Source organism: Aricia agestis, chromosome Z, assembly GCF_905147365.1.
Source record: "Aricia agestis chromosome Z, ilAriAges1.1, whole genome shotgun sequence".
Classification (NCBI taxonomy): Eukaryota; Metazoa; Arthropoda; class Insecta; order Lepidoptera; family Lycaenidae; genus Aricia; species Aricia agestis.
Genome location: NC_056428.1, coordinates 12,254,211 through 12,278,292, shown reverse-complemented (window position 1 = coordinate 12,278,292; position 24,082 = coordinate 12,254,211). Strand labels below are relative to the sequence as shown.

At 36.9% G+C, this 24,082-nt stretch overlaps 1 protein-coding gene across 2 annotated transcripts in view; it reads right to left on the bottom strand.

Moving 5' to 3' along the window:
* Positions 1 to 24,082, bottom strand: part of LOC121738733 (protein phosphatase 1 regulatory subunit 16A) — a 47,037-nt gene that overhangs the window by 5,823 nt on the left and 17,132 nt on the right. For both annotated transcript variants that reach the window (XM_042130962.1, XM_042130963.1), the window contains exons 3-8: positions 17,705 to 17,856; positions 13,191 to 13,639; positions 12,926 to 13,051; positions 7,940 to 8,015; positions 7,316 to 7,457; positions 6,551 to 6,668 (exon numbers count right to left, since the gene is read on the bottom strand). In XM_042130962.1, coding sequence (XP_041986896.1) covers positions 6,551 to 6,668; positions 7,316 to 7,457; positions 7,940 to 8,015; positions 12,926 to 13,051; positions 13,191 to 13,639; positions 17,705 to 17,856 — 1,063 coding nt within the window. The remainder of the gene's footprint in view (positions 1 to 6,550; positions 6,669 to 7,315; positions 7,458 to 7,939; positions 8,016 to 12,925; positions 13,052 to 13,190; positions 13,640 to 17,704; positions 17,857 to 24,082) is intronic.

The window sequence follows — 24,082 nt, the reverse complement described above, 5'->3', positions numbered from 1 at the left end:
GACTCTTCCAAAGTGGTAAAATGTGTGTCCCCCCCCCCCCCCCCCCTCTAACTTAAAAAACTACCAAATTTCATATAAATAAACCTTATTGCTGCTGCGGAACACTTCATGGGCGAATCCAACTCGCACTTGGCCGGTTTTTATTTATTCTATCTTTATTCAGTGCTAGTATAAAATATCCTAATAATATAGGTAATTGCAATTGCAATAAAATATTTCAAAAAGCGAGCCGGTTCGACTGATTATGATGAAATTTTCGTATGTGTTAAAGAAGGCTCAAAAATGGATTAGAATATAGGCACTACTTAGTTAACTACATAATGTTTAATTATAGCAGAGACCAGTATATTTATTACTCTTATAGTATACTGTAGTATTGAATTTTGTGATGTGGAGAAGTCTATCGCTCCTATAGAGGTATATAGATATTATTTAAAAAAACAAGTGCGTTTCGTCACCAGAACATTATGAATATTAATACGCGAGAGAGGCGCGTCATGTTGCGCGAGATTTACTTTCATCTCGTTAGTAACGAGACAATTTACATTTTATACAATCAAACACATAGCTAATTGTATACATCACTTTCGGCATTACAAGGAGTAAACTAGATGTTGCCTACAATTTCGTGACGACGAAATTCGTTCATCGTTCACGTGGAAATTGTAAACTTTATTGGGATATAAACTATAAGACGATAGATGGCGATAGATATAGACCAGGCTAGAGCGGGCTGGAGTAGAGCAGGCTAGAGGCGTTACCGCTCAGAGACCAGAGTAGAAATAGCTAAAGTAGGATAAATAGGGGTAGAGCAAGCTAGAGCAGAGTAGAGAAGTTAGAGCAGGCTCAGTCAGGGTGGAGTAGAGTTGAATATAGGCGGGATAGGGCCGGTGATAGCAGGCAGAGTACCTGTAGAGTACCTCTACCCTGCTCTAGCCTCTAACAAGTCTAGGGAGAGCTAAAGCACGCTACGAAGATTATTTTTCACGCCTTCTACCATGTAAACGATCAATAACAAACAGTTAGGTAACTAATATGCAGAGAAAGCGCATTTTTGGAATATTCCTTTTGATTTATTTTCCATGGAGAGTTAATAGGGGCGTGACAGTTTATTGTGGGTACAGCGCCCGTAGCATGGCTACAGTAGCAATACGAAGGTATAGACAAACAGCGGAGATAAACTGAAGGTGCCGTACCAATCTTTACCGCGGCTAGCCGCGATAGGCAAAAATTCAATTAAAATGCCACTTTATGACATAGCCGTATGACATATACGTCATTAAGTACGATTTTATTTGAATTTTTAGTAGTATAGTCTATGTCATAAAGTGGAATTATATTTGATTCATTGTCGATCGCGGCTAGCCGCGGTAAAGATCGCAACGGTACCTTCAGTTTATCTCCGCTGTTTGTCTATACTTTCGTATTTCTACTGTTGCCATGCTACGGGTGCAGAAACGGTTTTTAATATAAGTAATAAAATAAATTAGTCCAATGCCAAGAAAATATTTCGCACTACCTACTGCTCAGAAAAACCATCATCTTCATAAATATTTAAACGTTCTTATTAATAATTTATATACAACACGCATAACGCAGCGTACAATTATTCAAAGTTTACTTCATATTGTAATGTAGAGCCCCATAACCTGCGATAGAGACTAGAGGCCTGACAGGTGTCCTGAAATACAGGGTCGGTTGCCCATTTTAACCAGCAGTCTTTCACATGAATCCAAGTGATAATATTATTATTGTTAAGTTATATATTGTGTGTGCAATTTTGTTAATTATGTAGTGTCTGTCTTAAAACATTATGTGGTGAGAAATAAATAAATTGTTGTTACATGTTTCACAAATTTTATAGAAAATTGTGTTCTTTTTTAAATTTCTTAATTTAATGTCTCAAAAAGTTTAACTACGTATTCGAACCTTGTCAAAACATAGCGACTACCACTGAGCTACCTCTAAGAAGCAACAAAAACAATGCAATATAACGTAATTAGTAGTTTCAGCCAATTACGCCGAGCCCGATGGTCGCTGGCGCATGAGGCGATGGAACGGATCTACTTTATAGCTATGTGCTGTGTATATATTTCATAGAGCTGTGTTGTGATTTAAGGACGGATTATGTCGGTCATAGTTTTTTAAGGTTTAATATATAATAGTAGCCCGTTAACCGATAATGATGTTTTAGCAGCTTATACAGAGTGTAAAAGTCAAATGACTATGAGATAAGTTGATTTATAGCCGACCCCTAGACGAGCAATTTTATTTTCAATATAACGTATTGCTTAATTATTATATTTATTTATTTACTAGCTGTTGCCCGCGACTTCGTCCGCGTCAACAAAATATTGTGATAACAAAGATAATAAGTAAAATATATCCTCCTCCTTTTCGGGAGTCGGTTAAAAAGTAGCCTAAATTATTCCTTACTACATCAGCTATGTGCCTATAAAAGTCCCGTCAAAATCGCTCCAGCCATTTCAGAGATTAGCCGGAACAAACAGACAGACAGACAGACAGACATACAGACAAAAATTGTAAAAAAAATTGTTTTGGTGTATATAGCGTATATACATTCGTATGCATGTAGTAAAAAACGGTTCTTTCGATATTACAAATAGACACTCCGATTTTATTTATATGTATAGATGTATAGATGTATACAGTGTGTAACAAAAATAAGTGATAATACTTTAGGGTGTCTACGTGTTCCTTATAGAGAGTTCACTGTGAGAGTAGGAACGCTGAAAGAAGAAATTTTTTTTTCACTTTTGTATGGGCAAGGGCCCGAGCGTCACGAGTTTCCCCATACAAAAATGAAAAAAAATTTGGTCTTTCAGCGCTGCTACTTTCACAGTGCATTCTCTACAAGGAACACATACACACCCTAAAGTATTATCACTTATTTTTGTTACACCCTGTAGACATGCGAGCGAAAAATATCCCTTTTGACGAAAAATGCAGAAACGTAGGTGAATAAATTTTGCACAGTTATACCTAGCTTATATGGCGAAGGAGTGCATCGAGCTTATATTATTTTGAAATGATGTTATTATTATATTATTATTATTATATTATTTATCATACATTTTTTTTAACATATAAAACATTACACACACTACAATGTGCACACTACCATCTTTTTGAATGACAAGCCTTTACATACGAATTATACTCTATTGTTTATGGTTGAAGTCTGTTGTCAAATTAAAAATAGATTGTTGTTTTTTTTATTAAATCTGAAATAGTCAATACTTTGGACGGGGAGCCAAAAGAAGAAGACAATTAAATTTAAGGTCGAATTGCGACCATTGGGCGATCTCTACGAGTAGTAAGTATTATTGACCGTCTAGGGTTGATATTGAAATTGGCGCGCCTTCAATCTAATTGTCAAATAAACTGTTCAATAAAATTGAAGCGTGATATTGACAAAAAAATTGCTCGTCTAGGGGCCGGCTTACGTGGATGACGAACCTACGTAATTTGGTCGCGCTATGTCAAACCCAGCTGACAGATCACGACTAACATGTATTTGACCTAACTCTACCAAATGACGTAGGCCTGCTATCTGATCTGCCTATGAATACTTTGTTTAATGGGACATTAATGTAAATAGTTCATTGTGAAAGTAGCAGCGCTGGGAGAAACAAATGTTTGTATGCGCATTATAGAAGTCAAAAAATAAGTGGACTTTCAGCGCTGTTAACATTCACACTCAATTTTATACACACCCTGAAGTATTAACACTTGGTTTTGTTAGATCCTATAGCACATACTATAGTTTGTGCGTTTTAAGATGATATGGGTGACACATTATAATTGACAAAAGTATGGAAATTACCTAAGAAACTTAATCGATAATTTAAAAATATCGAATCACTTCGTAAAGGAATTGCAATCGAAATTATCGATTTCATACTGACGTGTCAGAGTGGCACCGGCGATTTAAAATGGCTGCCCTTTTATCGATTTGATTTCGATTCAACAGTGTCAATCTCTATTGGCATAAGTTCCATTTCATGCATCTGACATTTTGCAAATATTTTCGTAACAATAATTATTTTCACAGTTAAAATTTATAATTTTATATTAATAAGTTAGCATTTAGCAACTTTTCATTTTTATTCATTTACAATTATAGGAAACATTTGTTTTTGTAGATGGAATATAATTTATTACATTTTGATTTTTTTTTTTTGTAAAAATAACCCGTAGCAAGGAATATGAGAAGTGTCACCCATATCATCTTAAAACGCACCAACTATACATAGTAATAATCAGAAGTTTTGTTCGGCGTTTGACAAAAGTCTGTAAATATTCTGATAATACAATAACAATAGCTCCCACACCGGTTTCGGTGACGGTGGCCGGCTTCATTAAAACCAGGCCAGCTACGCAACTACTCTCATAACCCAGTGGGACACGACGGATGACCGACACGACGTGCAAGAGATCAGGCGCAGGACCGACTTTTTACATGCCCATCTGATGCATGGATCATCTTACTTTTCAGACAATCAGGTGATCAGCCTGCATTGTCCTAGCCAAACTTGGAAATATCATGTTTCTAACGCGGGAATCGAACCCACGATCTCCGAGTCAAGAGCCGCGCTCTATACCACTAGACCACGGAGGCGTTAAAAATATTCTGATATGACATGTGCAACATGTCGGATTTTTAGTAATGGGCATTGTCCAAAAAAAATCACATGTACTTTTTATATTTTTTTTCGTTAAAATAGGGTATTTTAAGAATATAAATTACATAACTTTGAAATTCATTGGCTAGTTTTTTCTCAATAAATTTTTAAAGTTTCGCTCTGACGTCATCATCGGCCGCCAATTGACCTCTGCATATGTTTTAAATTTCATTTCAATCTTATTTATAATGGCTGGTTCGTCAAATGCAAGTTCTCATTATGTGAAAGCTGATACGAGAAGCTTACCAAAAGTTCGAAACGTAATGTTGGTCGAATTTATTGCTAATTTAACGCCATTGAAGGTCAAACAAAGGTTAAACGTATTTGTTCAAAAATATAAGTAACTAATGGGTATTTATTTCGTTTATATATAGAAAAACGATCACTGACCTTATTCCTCGAAATGTTTTTGTAATGAGCAAAATTAAAAAAAATGGACAATCCCCATTCGTAATATTCTTTAAGTCGCTACATACACTATTGTTGGCAAAATTAATTACAAACTTTTTTTCGACCTAACTTTACGTTAGCCCCGAAAGTTCTTTTAAACCAAAACAAGTCTCCTAAGCCAATTAATTTGTATTAAAATTAACGAAGCGTTTTGTCGAAAGATAAGAGTTTATTACTTTATTAGAGTAATATACGGTACTATAATTGCTAAATTATAATTAACAAGGCCGAGTTACAATATTGTTGCACAAAATACTAATTATATTCCAGTTGATTCGTAAATCATTAAGTACATAGATATTATAGTCAAGGTGGCAAAGCGCGCAACCCAGGCAAGTGCGCCATAAATCAGATCTCCAATCAGTAGTATGGAATTGTAGTTGGCGCACTTGCCGAGGTGGCGCGCTTTGCCACACTCACTATATTTATAGTAAACCAGTGGCCCGGCTACGTGCTTCGCTACGAATAAAGTGAAATAATAAAAAAAACTTGCTTGTACTGACAACGCGGAAAAGAGTTTCAATTCGACATTGTATACGGCTGAAGGACTTTGTAAGGTCATGAATAAATAAATAAAAAATTCAATTCGACAGCAAAATCGCCATTACTAAAATGGTCTGCCATATTTTGTTTTAGGTATTGTTATTTATATATTACTAGCTGTCCCGGCAAACGTTGTTTTAGCATAAAATGATTTTCCCAGTTTTCCTGCTTTTCTCTTGAAGTTTTTTCTGATTTTTTTTTTCTATAGACCTCACGGAGCCCGAGACCTTTCCAACGAATGCAAAACCGTGGAATCGGTTCGTGCGTTCTAGAGTTCTAGCGTCAGGAAGAAAAACCCGACTTATTTTTATACATTAGACTAGACGTTCCATGCGGCTTGGCCCGCGTAAATTAGGAATTTCACAGACAAATTAGCCCATAAAAAAGCCTATGATTCTTCACGTTGTCTACTTTTTATCTGTGCCAAATAACATAAAAATTGCTCCAGTAGTTCGTGAGATAAGCCCTTTCAAATAATTTTTACCGTCTTTTCCACATTTTCTTCTGTTTCTTCGCTCCTATTAGTCTTAGCGTGATAAAATATAGCCATAGCCTTCCTCGATAAATGAACTCTAAGTTCTAACACTGAAAGAAATTTTCAAATCGGACCAGTAGTTCCTGAGATTAGTATAGATTAGGACAATTATTCGAAATAGAAACTATCCTTTATCTTAAGTTGGACCAAATTATACATAAAATGTGTACAGTGTAATTTACAATAAACATAAAACTCTCATCACAATTGGTTGACTTGGTGAAGAGTTCATTGGGAACATACATCATGACAATAGATTTTTATATATTATGTATTAAGATAGGCCTAATATCACAACATAAACACACAATCATACCTGATAATCATCATCAGCGGCGGAGTCGAAGGTCTCCCGCAATCGCGCCTCGCCCCGCACGTCCGCCTTAGCCGCCATCTGCTTCTCCCGGAGCGACGTGCGCCGCACAGACCGCACCCTGAACGATTACAACTTAATATTCATTGTAAGGTTAAATGTTACAGTAATGAGTAAGGTTAAGGTTGGTGTTTCATAATGCACTTACGAACAGTGTTGAGTAATCCCAAGGATTATAATGTTATTAACTTTTAATATCATGTTTGCCCAAAACGTCACAAAAAGACAGACAGAGAGAGAGTGTGAGAGAGATGAAACAAGGTCGCTGAGGCTGTGGATAAAGACCATGATCCATTTGTCTCGCGACGATCGCCGCTCGTCGACGACGCTAGCAGCGTCGCATCTTCTATCTCTTGTCCACATCTCCCATCACTTTTACTCAGTTGGTAGCCGCAGTAGAAGAAGAACGTCGTGCTGCGTGCAGCCCGCATTGCTCGCCGGCTACGCTGACGACGCTATACCTCCTCCTGCATCTCGCTCTTTTCTATATTCTCTCTTCCACCTTTTCCATCTCTCTCACTCACCTTGTCGCCGACGCTGTAGAAACGTAGTAACGTTCCTCGTATACAGCCTACGGCAGAGTGCTGCCCGCAATCGCTTACCGGTGACTCTAGCGGTGCCACGACACACCTCCACTTATTTGGCCACTAATCACACAATACGATGATCTCATATCTCTTTCCCACATATCCCATCTCTATCACTCACCTTGTCGCCGATGCTGTTGACGAGGAACGTCTCGCTGCCCGTAGTCGTTCACCAGCTACACTGGCGGCGCGACGTCGCACCTCCTCCTGCTCGGCCGCTAACCGCACGATGCGGCCTCGCATCTCGCCCTCTTCGCAGATATCTAAAGAAATAATGATAGGTAAATAATAATAATCGTGTGCTGTATTGTTGTCACGAGATACAAAATCATCATACGTTGCAGATCTGTGTGTGCGTGTCCCTCTACCCTACCAACCGTGACTTTGAATCTGCCTCAGAATGGAGACCCTAATGGAAGATCTTTCGACCGAATGTTGTGGTATATTTAGTCAGGCTGAACTGAAACCCAATACTTAGTTTTCATTCGTCGTATACAGCCGTTCTTAGAAGATTTGTGTAGCGAAATGTAGGTTGCAGTGCTATTTCTCCTCCTATTACGTTAAAATACACATATAGTTTTTGTGGCAAGATTTTTTTGTATTTGCTTTTGTGCTGTGTATATTGAACTGGAAGAGACTGCTTTCAGCAATAAGGTTGCCAGTTCGAACATTTTATATTTTTGTCATTTTACTTTTATTCATTTATTTATTGATGAACAAACAAAAATCCTCAGTCAGTACTCACCAGCGGGTGTCTCGTCGTGTTTGTTCCGCACGTTGAGGTCGGCGCCGTACTGCACTAATAGCTCCAGAACTTCCAGCTGCAACAATACACTGCTGTTTTATATACACTTAAACAAGATGTTCGTGTAAACACTGTTATCCTTGAAACAACATACAACTATTGCCGATCCGGGCATCCGTATGGGCATGAAGACGGCAGTTTTTTTGAGTTCCCAACATTGTTCTCATAGAAAAAGTTGTTCATTTTGACGGGCTCATTTGATGCTTTCAAAAATAGCGGTGTTTACGCCAGCACACTGTATATTAGTCATTAAGGTATAATATGTATGGGCCTATGTAGCCTGATATAAATAAATAAATATAAGACATATTGTGACTAAATCAGTATTAAATAGTGGTGGACACTTAGTTCGGTGGCTGAATCTCAATCTCTTTAGAATCAGTTCCATGTCTTTGGAGCGAGAAATATCAAACTTTGCCAAGCATAAACATTACATTTTCATTATTATAATAAGATATTTATGACAAGAAAAACCACCTCGGCTTTGCACGGGTGCAATTTACAAAACCTTAGTATTTCTCGAGTATATTAGATCTTCACTATTACACATTTGTCTACACGCATTACACATATAAACCTTTACCTTTTCTTTTGAATTTCAAACTTTGCCAAGCATAAACATTACATTTTTATTATTATAATAAGATATTAATGACAAAAAAAACCACCTCGGCTTTGCACGGGTGCAATTTGCAAAACCTTAGTATTTCTCGAGTATATTAGGTCTTCACTATTACACATTTGTCTACACACATTACACATATAAACCTTTACCTTTTCTTTTGAATTTCAAACTTTGCCAAGCATAAACATTACATTTTTATTATTATAATAAGATATTAATGACAAGAAAAACCACCTCGGCTTTGCACGGGTGCAATTTGCAAAACCTTAGTATTTCTCGAGTATATTAGGTCTTCACTATTACACATTTGTCTACACACATTACACATATAAACCTTTACCTTTTCTTTTGAAATTCAAACTTTGCCAAGCATAAACATTACATTTTTATTATTATAATAAGATATTAATGACAAGAAAAACCACCTCGGCTTTGCACGGGTGCAATTTGCAAAACCTTAGTATTTCTCGAGTATATTAGGTCTTCACTATTACACATTTGTCTACACACATTACACATATAAACCTTTACCTTTTCTTTTGAAATTCAAACTTTGCCAAGCATAAACATTACATTTTTATTATTATAATAAGATATTAATGACAAGAAAAACCACCTCGGCTTTGCACGGGTGCAATTTGCAAAACCTTAGTATTTCTCGAGTATATTAGGTCTTCACTATTACACATTTGTCTACACACATTACACATATAAACCTTTACCTTTTCTTTTGAATTTCAAACTTTGCCAAGCATAAACATTACATTTTTATTATTATAATAAGATATGAATGACAAGAAAACCCACCTCGGCTTTGCACGGGTGCAATTTGCAAAACCTTAGTATTTCTCGAGTATATTAGGTCTTCACTATTACACATTTGTCTACACACATTACACATATAAACCTTTACCTTTTCTTTTGAAATTCAAACTTTGCCAAGCATAAACATTACATTTTTATTATTATAATAAGATATTAATGACAAGAAAAACCACCTCGGCTTTGCACGGGTGCAATTTGCAAAACCTTAGTATTTCTCGAGTATATTATTTCTTCACTATTACACATTTGTCTACACACATTACACATATAAACCTTTACCTTTTCTTTTGAATTTCAAACTTTGCCAAGCATAAACATTACATTTTTATTATTATAATAAGATATTAATGACAAGAAAAACCACCTCGGCTTTGCACGGGTGCAATTTGCAAAACCTTAGTATTTCTCGAGTATATTAGGTCTTCACTATTACACATTTGTCTACACACATTATACATATAAACCTTTACCTTTTCTTTTGAATTTCAAACTTTGCCAAGCATAAACATTACATTTTTATTATTATAATAAGATATTAATGACAAGAAAAACCACCTCGGCTTTGCACGGGTGCAATTTGCAAAACCTTAGTATTTCTCGAGTATATTAGGTCTTCACTATTACACATTTGTCTACACACATTACACATATAAACCTTTACCTTTTCTTTTGAAATTCAAACTTTGCCAAGCATAAACATTACATTTTTATTATTATAATAAGATATTAATGACAAGAAAAACCACCTCGGCTTTGCACGGGTGCAATTTGCAAAACCTTAGTATTTCTCGAGTATATTAGGTCTTCACTATTACACATTTGTCTACACACATTACACATATAAACCTTTACCTTTTCTTTTGAATTTATTATTTAATCGCAATACAATAAAACATAGGGACAGACAGCGGGAAGCGACTTAGGGTAAATTCAGACCGCAACGCGTTGCGTAGATGCATTTTTTTTATGGATTTGACAGATTTCAATTGCGTGAAACGTCTTGCGAATCTGTCAAATCCATACAAATTTAGAAATGCATCTACACGTCGCGTTGCGGTCTGATTTTCCCTTAGTTTTCCTTGCACTGCTGTTTTATATACACTTAAACAAGATGTTCCTGTAAACACTGTTATCCTTGAAACAACATACAACTATTGCTGATCCGGGCATCCGTATGGGCATGAAGACGGCAGTTTTTTTGAGTTCCCAACATTGTTCTCATAGAAAAAGTTGTTCATTTTGACGGGCTCATTTGATGCTTTCAAAAATAGCGGTGTTTACGCCAGAACACTGTATATTAGTCATTAAGGTATATTATGTATGGGCCTACGTAGCCTGATATAAATAAATAAATATAAGACATATTGTGACTAAATCAGTATTAAATAGTGGTGGACACTTAGTTCGGTGGCTGAATCTCAATCTCTTTAGAATCAGTTCCATGTCTTTGGAGCGAGAAATATCAAACTTTGCCAAGCATAAACATTACATTTTTATTATTATAATAAGATATTAATGACAAGAAAAACCACCTCGGCTTTGCACGGGTGCAATTTGCAAAACCTTAGTATTTCTCGAGTATATTAGGTCTTCACTATTACACATTTGTCTACACACATTACACATATAAACCTTTACCTTTTCTTTTGAATTTCAAACTTTGCCAAGCATAAACATTACATTTTTATTATTATAATAAGATATTAATGACAAGAAAAACCACCTCGGCTTTGCACGGGTGCAATTTGCAAAACCTTAGTATTTCTCGAGTATATTAGGTCTTCACTATTACACATTTGTCTACACGCATTACACATATAAACCTTTACCTTTTCTTTTGAATTTCAAACTTTGCCAAGCATAAACATTACATTTTTATTATTATAATAAGATATTAATGACAAGAAAAACCACCTCGGCTTTGCACGGGTGCAATTTGCAAAACCTTAGTATTTCTCGAGTATATTAGGTCTTCACTATTACACATTTGTCTACACACATTACACATATAAAACTTTACCTTTTGTTTTGAATTTCAAACTTTGCCAAGCATAAACATTACATTTTTATTATTATAATAAGATATTAATGACAAGAAAAACCACCTCGGCTTTGCACGGGTGCAATTTGCAAAACCTTAGTATTTCTCGAGTATATTAGGTCTTCACTATTACACATTTGTCTACACACATTACACATATAAACCTTTACCTTTTCTTTTGAATTTCAAACTTTGCCAAGCATAAACATTACATTTTTATTATTATAATAAGATATTAATGACAAGAAAAACCCCCTCGGCTTTGCACGGGTGCAATTTGCAAAACCTTAGTATTTCTCGAGTATATTAGATCTTCACTATTACACATTTGTCTACACACATTACACATATAAACCTTTACCTTTTCTTTTGAATTTCAAACTTTGCCAAGCATAAACATTACATTTTTATTATTATAATAAGATATTAATGACAAGAAAAACCCCCTCGGCTTTGCACGGGTGCAATTTGCAAAACCTTAGTATTTCTCGAGTATATTAGGTCTTCACTATTACACATTTGTCTACACACATTACACATATAAACCTTTACCTTTTCTTTTGAATTTATTATTTAATCGCAATAAAATAAAACATAGGGACAGACAGCGGGAAGCGACTTAGGGTAAATTCAGACCGCAACGCGTTGCGTAGATGCATTTTTTTTATGGATTTGACAGATTTCAATTGCGTGAAACGTCTTGCGAATCTGTCAAATCCATACAAATTTAGAAATGCATCTACACGTCGCGTTGCGGTCTGATTTTCCCTTAGTTTTCCGCTATGCCGAATATCGAATACACAACTCAGAGATCAAGTCGTTGGGCGTTATAATAAATTTCTGCGTACAGTTTGCAGGGTTTTTGCCGCTGTCTGTTTGTTGATTTAATGTTGTTGATGGATGTTACTAATACGTGAATAGTGAAACGGAAACATTTATTTATTGGCATAATGTATATTATTATTATTATTGACGCATTAATATATCAGACTTGCTTTTGAACATGAGTTTTAAGATGCTAAGGTAGGCACAAAATATTTTACAATATTTCTAATGTATTTTTATATTGCGAGGGGTGGGGTAAAAATTTTTCTCTATGTGTTTACTCGAAAAGTGATATATGTACTATCAGGGAAGTTGATTCCTATGCAGATGGCGGACCTAAGTCATGTGGTCGGCTTAAGTCAATTCAATGTTAGCTGTGATCGGTCGGCTGGGTTTGACGTAACGCGACCAAATTAGGTAGGTCCCCGATTTGCATAGGAATCAACTTCTCTGATAGTACAAGTGCAAAGCGTAGAGTCGCCTAGTGCGGTGAGACCTTAAGAGCTGCAGAAAATTCATTAGCATTCATAGTATTTCCAAACAGAAATCTGACAAAAATAGGCTTACTACCAACTATGGGGAAGTAAATACTACAGTATACAAAACTCACATGTCCCCAACAGGCAGCCGCGTGGACGGGCTGCCACATGTCGTGGTCGACCACGTCCGTGGACGCGCGATGCTCCAGGAGAAACTCCACCACCTTCATGTACCCGTTCGCGGACGCTATGTGGAGCTGAAAATATGAAGAATTATTATTGAGTTTAGCTTTAATAGCCACAAGTATCATAAAAAGTATGATATAGGAACTATCAGAGAAATTGATTTGTGGGAAGATGAAATTTTTCATTTACTGTTATTAAATATCAACTTACCAGCGTCGCTCCCTGGTTATCTCTAGGCTCATCTAAGTCCATCCCTTGCTTAACTAACTCGGCTACATCTAAAAGCATTTGCATCTCCGTAGCCGCTCTAGTCTCATCAATCAGTCTCTGAGTAACTCCCCTAGCTGCCATCTCACTCTCTATCGCATCTAGCGTTCTTTCTTCTTCGCATATGTCGTAGGGCATGTTGCCGTCGCCGTTTACAGCAAGTAGGTTAGCCCCCCTGTGTATAAGTATGCGGACTAGGTTGAGGTTGCCGCACGTGGCGGCCGCGTGGAGTGGCGTCCATTTCTCGCTGTCTTCGGCGTTGACGTTGGCACCGTTGTCGAGGAGCAGCCTCATCATGGCCTCGTTGTTGTCTATGCAGCACTGGTGCAGGGCTGTGAGACCGTCCTCGTTTGTGGCGTCAGGGGTGACACCGCGCGCGAGCAGCCTCCGAACTGAAAACAATACGAATATTATTAACTACTATGTAGCATAAAACAAAGTAGCTTTTTTGCCTGTCTCTGTTATGTGTACAGCGTGTGCTTAAATCTTTAAAATCACACAATTGATTTTGATACGGTTGTTTGTAATATGTAGAGTGATTTAATAAAGAAAACCCGCCGCGGGTCGGCTAGTACTACAGTATAGACAATTATTTGTTACATAATATTAGCTATCTGTCCTAGAAAAATATTACCTTATTTGCTTATCACTAAAGTATTTTTCGCAGCAACAGATTTACATAATACATGCACAATGTACATCTAACTCTTTAGAAGTATTGATGCAATTGCTATTTATAAAATTTCAATAACAACTAGCAATTTGTCTACAAATCATGAATACACTCTACATGGTCCGGACGACGCCATATTTTAGTTATACAATTGTTTTCTATCGTCTAATCGAAGAAAAATGCGCGTGGCACTTGGAATTGCCGCGGTAAAGTTATTGCATAGCATTTTTATCAGCTTATGCAATTATGCAATTCGCATATGTGTAGTCGCCCGCACACAAACACCGTGCCGAAGTCTGTCGAACTAAAACGACGTTAGACGAAACACGGCAACGCCGTACCGCTGTGCCGGTAGGAGTGAGGGGAGTTAGGTTTATTTTCGTTACGGAATTTCTTGATTCGCCACGCTCAAAGCCCGCGAACAAAATATAAACTTTAAGATAAAGACAAAACATTGTATTACTATCTGTTGACACACCATCACCTGTTTTGGTAATAATCTTGTTACTTGGTTTAAAATTGTTCCTGTCATTCTTATATGAATTTTTTGTATCGTCATAGATTTTTGCAAAGTCAGCCAGGTAAAAGGAGAGTGTATATTGTAATGAACTAACAGGTGACGTGATGAAAAGCAATTACACTTTTACCCGGCACACACTGTTACTTTTACATCAGATATATTATCTGGTTTTGTGTGACGTATGACTTTCTCAACTTGTGATTATTCCTAACTCAGTACCGATTCTGTCTACTATTTTAATCCGAAACTCCGATATGGTTGCGAAGCAGGGCCCGTACCATAAAATGGTTTTGAGACTAAAACAATTGGACGAGAATGCCGCGTCCTGCTCTAACAACGTCATTTCACGTTTGTTAGAGTAGGACGCAGCATTTTCGTACGATTGTTATTTGTTTGAGTCTCAAAACCGTTTCGTGGTTATCCCAGTCTCGGTATGATAAAACTAGAAATGTTATTCTCGATTAAATCATTCGTGTTCTGATTGGTTGAAATTCTAAACTAAGATTATTATTACAGTGCTAAATAAACAAGACACACAACAAGATAGCTGGCTACACAATACACATGTGTAATAAAAATTATACGTTAATAATATCACATTTCATCTGTAATGATAACAGCCCATCACTGAATGAATGCATCATTTTAAAAACGTATGGTATGCCTTAACAGTTAACACTAAGAACTACCGTTAAACCACCACAAGTCCTGTTAAATGTTTCTAATTGGATGAGACTAATCCTATGTTTATATGAGATATTGTCGATAGCATGTTTAGCTAATTCGCAATGTCATCTGCAGTGCATTACATCATGGTTTGTTCAAGTGTAAATTGTAATCGATCAGGAACTTATACAAGGCTAACTAGTATTTTATGGAGATGACAAATCGGGCAATAAATTCGCCAATGGCTTCTTGTATTTGCAGAGTACTTAGTCAAATTGAATAAGATAGCTTAGTTACATAATAATAACTAGCTATTTGACCGATACGCTTTGCTCGGTATTCGATGAAAATGACATTTTCTAAAAATTATTCCTAGCTAGATCGATTTATCGATCGATATATATATATAAGAATTGCTCGTTTAAAGATATAAGATTACGAATTAACCTTCAAGCGGGCGTGCACTCTTTTGACAGCGCAGTGGTCGCGCGTAACCTAAAAGACGTCGTAGGTAAATTGGAGCAACATTATTTATTATTTCATAAATTTAATTATATAAGTAAAAACTCTATCTTTTCTTATCCTAGTTCCGATTTTTTCTTCATTTAGCAATAACACTCGATGGTATCGGTCAACGACGACTTAGTTTTATAAATATAACACATAATTTTCCTCAATTAAGTATATGAAAACTACATATAAAATAGTTATATTATAATTTATAGCGCTTGCAATACTAAAGCCCGCTGATCACATTTGAGCAAGCGCATTTGGCCAACGAGTAGATGCCTACTTGGCCATAATATTGACCCATCAAGCCCCTTAAGCTAACCGGTGAGCAAGACACAATAGAATAACAATAATAATAGATTTCCAGGAATCCACGATCGAAGGATTAATGAGTTGGCCTAAAGTGTACTGAGGGCTTAATTTGTCGATTGCCATACATAAACAATAATTGTACATACATTTTTGACATTTAACTTCATTGTCAAAAGTCTCGAAACTATCAAATGCGATTAGAATAAATACCCGGAGTTTTTAGCCATGTCGCCATCGATAACGCATGAATTTAAATGTCAACCGGGATAAATGACGATTTTAATCAACCCCTAATACATAAACAACACTGAGTTGTTAAAACGTTCAATTAATATAATTGAAAATATTTAATAAATTAACTCGTTTCAGTCACGAGACCACGAACTCAATTAGCGGTCCCAATTAAAGGACTTTAATTTAACCGTACTTATTAGTACACACCCAAACCCTACTTGTTCTAAAAATATTTGACCTGCCTGAAAGTCATAATATTAAATCTATATAGTAATTCCTTTCAAATGTTCTAATGTTTACTGTAATAAGCCACATACAACTTTAATATCGCTCATGAAAAGTATGCGGGGCTTATAAAGAGTAGGTACAAACTGCAGTATAACATAATCTGTGTTATCTAGTGATACTGGTTTGGCGCCTACTACTGTATCAAATAAATAATCAGCAATGAGTAATTAATTATTATTAAGAGGATTCCACACCGCCATTTTTTCCATACAAACGTTGTCCCCTGTTTCCTCCCTGGATAATGCTAGTAGAGTTATAATTTTTTTCCTGAATATCTACGGCCACTAATACAATGTCCCTATGTTTTCTTTTTTTTCATAATTTAATTATTAAATAAGATATGAACGATCAAAAACCCAAAAAAATGGCCAGATTTTCCACTGTGTTCAAACGTCCAGAAAACAGATTTGGATAGATTATACAAAAAAAGCAAAACATAGGAACACAGCTCAAGCCTTTTTTTAATCTTTAATGAAAAAAGTACTTAAATCGGTTAAGTTTTGGAGAAGGAATCAGGGGACAACGAATCGTTGATTTTCTGGATTTTCTGCAGTTGTCTCTATCGCGTTCTGCGGTATAGGCTTGAGGTAAGGGAGACAGCTATAGATATTACACGTACTTTTTTTTCATTTCTCTAGCCGCTGTGGTATCCTCTTAACAGATGCGAATAGCGACACCAGCATATTATACTATCTTCACCGACGCGTCTATCATATTATTAGTTTGTATTAAATTAAAAAAATTATAACAACTCCCCATTTGGGACGGTAATGCGTGTCAGGTAGTAGAATGCAATTTATATTTTAATATTGTAACGATAAAATCACTGAAAGTTTCTTACAAGCTGAAAGTTTTGAGCACTGAGCGGACCGATAATAAACAACTAAGAACACTCGATCATATCAGCTTTCAAACAATAAAAAACTAGAGCAATATCGTTCCACCCGTTTACGATGCCACGAACAGACATACAGACTACCCCTTGTCGACGCATCACATCAACCTCACACGCACACATACGTAGGGCTTACGTTGGCCTGCGCCCGGGCTGCTTTTGGTCTAGTTTTTTTTTCGTTTGAAAGCTTTTAGAGCTTTTCGGTCGGAGGTGGCCGGCAAAGCACATGCAGCTCTTCGAATGTTGAGAGTGTCCATGGGCGCCGGTAGTTGCTCTCCATCAGATGACCCATTTGCTCGTTTGTCCTCTTATTTTATAAAAAAAAAGTTAAAAAGCGGTTAAAGATCACACACACACACCTTCCTCGATATCGTTCCTGGCTGCCGCCTCCAGCAGCATGACGCTGTCGCTGAAGTAGATGTTGCGCTTGTTGCTCTTGTCGCGCTTGCCCCCGCGCCGCGCCCACTCCTTCTCGCGCTGCTGCCATAGCTTTAGCTGCTGCATGCGCCGCCTGGAATTGTACAAGTTGTATGTTAAAAGCAGCTCTCACTTTATGTATAGGCAGTTTAAAAAAATAAACAGTTAACACTTTTAGGACGTCTGCATGAGGCCTACCACCGGTTCGGGAACTAACTAACTAACTATAATATTATGTCATGGTTTATAGGCGGGAGCGTCCTACCACCTATGGAACATAAGAACAAGGCCCTGGTTAAGAGTTGATAGACAAAGTCGTTTATGTAGGATAGTATGAGAGTTTTGTATTGGTTTTATGAGAAATAGAATGTGTGATGAGCTGCATAAGGCTAAAAGCTAGAAGAGAATAATTTAATAGTTAGATTAGATTAGCTAGTTAACGAATCAAGCTAATCAAATCAAACCTTAGCATAAGATGATGATAGATGATCTTACATGATTCGTCATTTATTGGAACAGAAAATAACTCGTATTCAGCCACTAATGTCTCTCCTATAACTTTACTACACTAGCAATGTATAATAAAGTGGCGCTAGACGATCAGGTAGTAGAGAATAATTAAATCACAAGCATTCACCTGTAAAGTTATTAGATGTGTGCTCACTCGGACGATAGGGCGGCCACCCAAGCATGTTGTATGTATAATTTGATGGCTACGGAATCACCATGTGGAATACATCCATATTCAATACACTGAGTAGATGAAATCTAATACCCATAGATGTTAAATGTGGTTTGATGTGATGAGCTGAATGGTTCTTAGCAATTATTAAGACAGAAATATCAAAATTTACCAGTGCATAATAACTTTTTAATTGTATGTATTACGTTCAATTTTTTTTACTAATGGCTTTTAAAAATGAAAGGAAAGGTGTACGAACTACGGATGAAACCGGACATATCCCGGAATTCGGCCAAAATTGGCCATTTTGTACGCCTATCTTGAAAATACTCCAACTGTTAAATATTACACCTTATCACTTATCAGATAGAACAATGGTATGCTAGAAAAATTATAAACATGTTTGAAACATGTCAAAACTGGAAGCATCAGATAGGTTCGTAGTTCATACTAACCATAACATTTCGGGTCCTTTTCAATAGCTAGCTGATATTTACACACTGAATGAGACACATGAATATGTAACTTGATACCCATCTATTTAACGTACACATTAACGACTTATATTTGTGTAACCACGTATAACCAGTCAATAACGTGTGAATTACTGTTCAATGTATGATACCTTCCCTGTACCTGTTTGCGTTGAAGATAATATCTAACTGAACGCACCAGAGCACTAACGTTTGGCCAAAAGGGTCTCCTGTTTAATCTAGTAGCACTCATGTCCAAGCAAGTGCGCCCAAACTAGTTGAACATTTTTTTATAACATAAGAGGGGCAAACGAGCAAACGGGTCACCTGATGGAAAGCATCACCGTCGCCCATGGACACTCGCAACATTAGAAGAGTTGCAGATGCGATGCCGGCCTGAACTGGGATAAAAAAAAACAACTGATATGTTCTCAATGCCTGGGAGCCACAAAGGATGATCTTCCGAGCGAGATCTCAGTCAGGCCGGAGCCCACTAGATTGATTTTAGCTGTCGTTACTCGTTATATACCGATGTGCGTATGAAACTTCAATAACCCGATGTAGGAGTGTGGCGCTAAATATAATATAACCAATTAATGATTTTACTCTGGTCACGAATTTCCAAGTGGTCCACCGCGAAATGCGTCTGTCTGGTCACAGTCACACCAATCTGAACCATATTTTAACAACAAATAACAATAGGTCGTTATCTAACAACTTAGACCACAGTTTTAAGTATTTGTCCGTTTCAGTGACGCGAGAGCTGCTAATACAGTACAGTAAACATCATCAGTGTCGTATTTCGTTAACGAAGCATTAATTGCGTGGTCGACGAACAAATTGACAATTTATTCTGGTAATCACAAGATCCTTAGTTAAGATGGAATATTTTAGTAGTTCGAGAATTGAGATCCAGGGTCATTGTATATAATTGTGGTAGGTTCCATCGTACGTCCGCAACTCTGCCTTAAGCGATGAGTGGAGCACCATGGGGTTTTAGTGGGTAGACAGGAGCCCCACATAACCCGGCCGATATCCCCAATTTGCCGGGGATGCGTAAAGCATTTCCCCATGTTAAAATTCTCATAACTCGAATCTCGGATCGATTGTAAGGCACTTTCAACCAAACGACAATCGGAAGTGCAAGAATAAGGCCCTGTAGATGATAAATTAAAGGTGCTCAGTTCTCGAGTAAATTCAAAGGTTTCCTACATTGTCCTACATTTCCCTTAAGGCGAGGATCAATCCCAATTTGTTATTCCGTGACTCCCGGTTTACCTAGTTCCAATATAATAACGAAGTGTTAAAAAATATGAGATATAAAGCACAATATTTAAAATACCTTAAACCATAAACATTTTAATAAAACGTAATACTTTGGCTGTAATTAATTAACAAACTCACCTCTGAAAAAACTCTATTTCGTCGAAATATAAGTATTAACTAGGATAATTATACATTTTATTTGAATAAATTGTTAGTAAATATATATTAAAACTTCTTTAACCGAACAATTTTGTTTCTTAATATTTATTTCCAAAGATATTTAAAAAAAAAACATGAAAAATAGCGAAGATCCGCCAGAGTTGTTACAGTTTTATGCTAAGCTAAAATGAATCTTATTGCGATGTGTATACGCTTGGTCTTTGGTTGTGTGCAAGGTCATCGTTTTTGATTGAGATTAATCCCTGCCTTAAAGCATTGAATTTAAGGACAATGTAGGATTATTTCACCTTTTCTACAGGCTTAGCATGCCCATAATAGAAATACATACCGGCAGATTTAAGAGACAAACTGACCTCTGCTCTCTCTTTTCTCTATTCATTCTCTCGTGGAAAGAAACCGAGTGGCCACGCAAAACGAGCTACTGTAATTAAATTCCCACGCCAGTCATTGTAAATGAGGCATAAGTTGAAGGCTAGGATCATGACAAATTAGATCCAGCTGTTCTCCTTGACATTTAGACTCCCTTATAAGATCTCTCACCGCAGTCTAGTCTATAATATAAAAATGAGTCGCTGAATGTGTTGCTAAGCGCAAAACTCGAGAACGGCTGGACGGATTGGGCTAATTTTAGTCTTAAAATATTCGTAGAAGTCCAGGGAAGGTTTTTAAGTGACACGAAGTTCACCGGGACAGCTAGTTCTAGATAAAAGCCAGCCTACTCCTAGACTTTTACGCTTTATCCGGTGAGGAAAGGAGACTAGTAAAATTGGATTTTCGCTCTCACTTTTGGCCTATGATGGACCAATACAGTCAAATGTTTAAAACTAACGCATTCTGACTTCTGATCGGTCAAAAGTCCAAAAATATGTAGTTTGATGTTTGTTTAAATCATAACTATTCTTTATAAGACCCGGATTAGATCAAAGCTGTGTTATTGTTGTCGTTGGATTAACAATAGAAGATGTTGGTTAGCAGAATCGAGCTAAGTAAGTACCTACTGAAATCTTAAATGAACTACGCGTACAACGCAACTTAGGCGTTTTATTAAACAGCCAGCCCTTTCAAGGTCAATCAGAATAGCCGAACGGCTAAAATTACAAGTATCAGCCGTGTTATTACTATACCAGATCCTTTCATTTTTATCGAAGCGAAACGCCGAAATTGACGTTTCCCGTCGTGGGTCAACCATGCGTACTGTGGGACATGGGGCCAAAATGATGTCAAGAAGGAGAACTTTATGTCATTTTAACCCATCAAGCCCCATAAGCTCACCGGTGAGCGAGACACAATAGAATAACAATAGATTTCCAAGAATCCACGATCGAAATAAACTGTAATAAATTAGGGTTTAGATGCTACTTTTAATAAATAAGGTCAGGATTATTTAAATAAAACCACTCTACTTGTGGCACTTTGTCAGCACCCACGTGGGATTATTCAGGAAACTTGACTTGCAGTTGGCAAGATTTTTGTTGTTGTCACTAAAGCGTCTAAGTACGGCAGCCCTAGATTTTTTTTATTTTATTTATACTATCAAGCAAATTTTTTGTGAGTAGCTTCATTTTGATAAGACGAACAAGATTTTTATCAGCGAAAAATCTTGAAGTGGTAGCGAACAGAAATAGAAAGGATTTCATACTTGATGGTCCTAAAATATGGATTGTTCTATTTGTACGACAATGTTACTGTTTGTTTGATTTCAAGGATATATCTGAGCTAGACTACTGTATATTATATGATTGTGTTAATAATTTAATAATATTATGTTACTTTGTAAGACCAATCGTGTCGCGAAACCGGTTGTGCAGTGTGCAGTGCCGGTGCACTGTCTCATAACAAATCTGGGACACTTACAACACCCTGCTCCAGTAAACTAATAATATACTTCAAAAGTTGCCTTGATCGGCTCGGAAATAAACAAGCAACAATTTTATGAAACGGTCAATTTTATGTGTTATCATCATAATCCGACAACAATGTACTATCAGAGAAACTCATTTATACGCAGATACCTCGTGTATACCAGATGAATCTATGCTATTTGGTCGGGTTGTTGGCTTGATACTAACCCACCTAATAAAGAAGATCCACGATCTGTCTTAGAATCAATTTATCTGATAGTTCTTTAGGCATGAAGTGATCGTGTGTGAAAGAAGATCGTGTCAAATTTCCGCCCTTATGCATTTCATGATTCATCTGACCAAAGACCACTTTGACATCATCAGGCTTAAAACTCTACGCAGGACTCCAGGCTCTACTATATTTTTGTACCTATTAAAGTTGCTTATGGTCACCATTCATTGCATTGTTGGTGTGGCATAAATATGGGTCGATTTTCTATCTATCTCAATACCACACCAACAATGGTTTATGTGTGACAAAGTAATTGTGTGTATAAACGGGAGTGTCGTTAATTTTTTTCACATAATCATGACGACGCCGACACATGTTTTGGACATGGGGTGCGCCCTACGAATAATAAATGTGCGCCACTAAATTGGTAATTTTGGGGTTGCAAAATTAATAACATACTTTTAAAAATGTTGTAAGTAAACGCCTTAAAAGTCTAATAACTCCTCTCCACCTTGGGCGTATAATAAACAATATCTTTTATATGCGCATGCTCACTCGACGGATTATCTTACTACGAGAAAATGTCAAAATACATTTTCAACACTGTCCTTACGTGCCGCCATACTTAGCAATCAATTATTAATGTAACATAGTGATATTGCGCAAACAATTGACATTCAATTGCCATCATGGCCGACGATAATCACAGTTTAATAATATATATGGTAGACCGCCTTCCTAAATCCTGCTACAATACAGTGCACCGCCCAAAGGTCCCGAATAAAATAGCACGCGCGATTTCATATAAGTTTAGAGAGACGCGAGTAAGCATAATTTTAGACTTTAAGAATGTAGATAAACTAAACAATAATCGTAATTCGACATTAATTGGTAACATTACATTTACTTACGCAACTATACAGTACAAGAACTCATGCTCGCGTTGTAAGCTTGAACAATGTTGCATTAACGTTACGTCGAACGCTTATTTTTCTCTGTTTCACTAAAATTTCAAGAACACGGCCGAGTTATGCTACTGTTTACATACATGTAATGTAATATAATTGTGTGAGTGCGACACTTGATATTGTAATTGTGCATCTTCAACTATGCAGCGTAAACACTTGAGACCACGTGTCACATTAGCACATACAGCATATTGAGGCGCCGCGCCGTCAACTTTGACGTGGGAGCCATGCTTCGGCACGAATGGGCCGGCTCGACCGGAGAAATACCACGGGCTCACAGAAAACCGTCGTGAAAAGGCGCTTGCGGTGTGTTTCGCCGAGTGAGTGAGTATACCGGAGGCCCAATTCCCTACCCTTTTTCCTTCCCTACCCTCCCCTATTACCCTATTCTCTCTTAAAAGGCCGGCAATGCACCTGCAGCTCTTCTGATGCTGCGAGTGTCCATGGGCGACAGAAGTTGTTTTCCATCAGGTGAGCCGTTTGCTCGTTTGCCCCCTTATTTCATTAAAAAAAATATATCAATATCATAAAAAAAATCAAAAACAGAAGATCATCCCTCACTGCCAGATCATCGGTGGGGTTTTCACCTTCCATTTTAGTAAAGAGGACCAAAGAACCTTTTTTTTGTTTTTCCACGATGGACTGAGAATTATTGTGATGGATAATAATAATCATGTC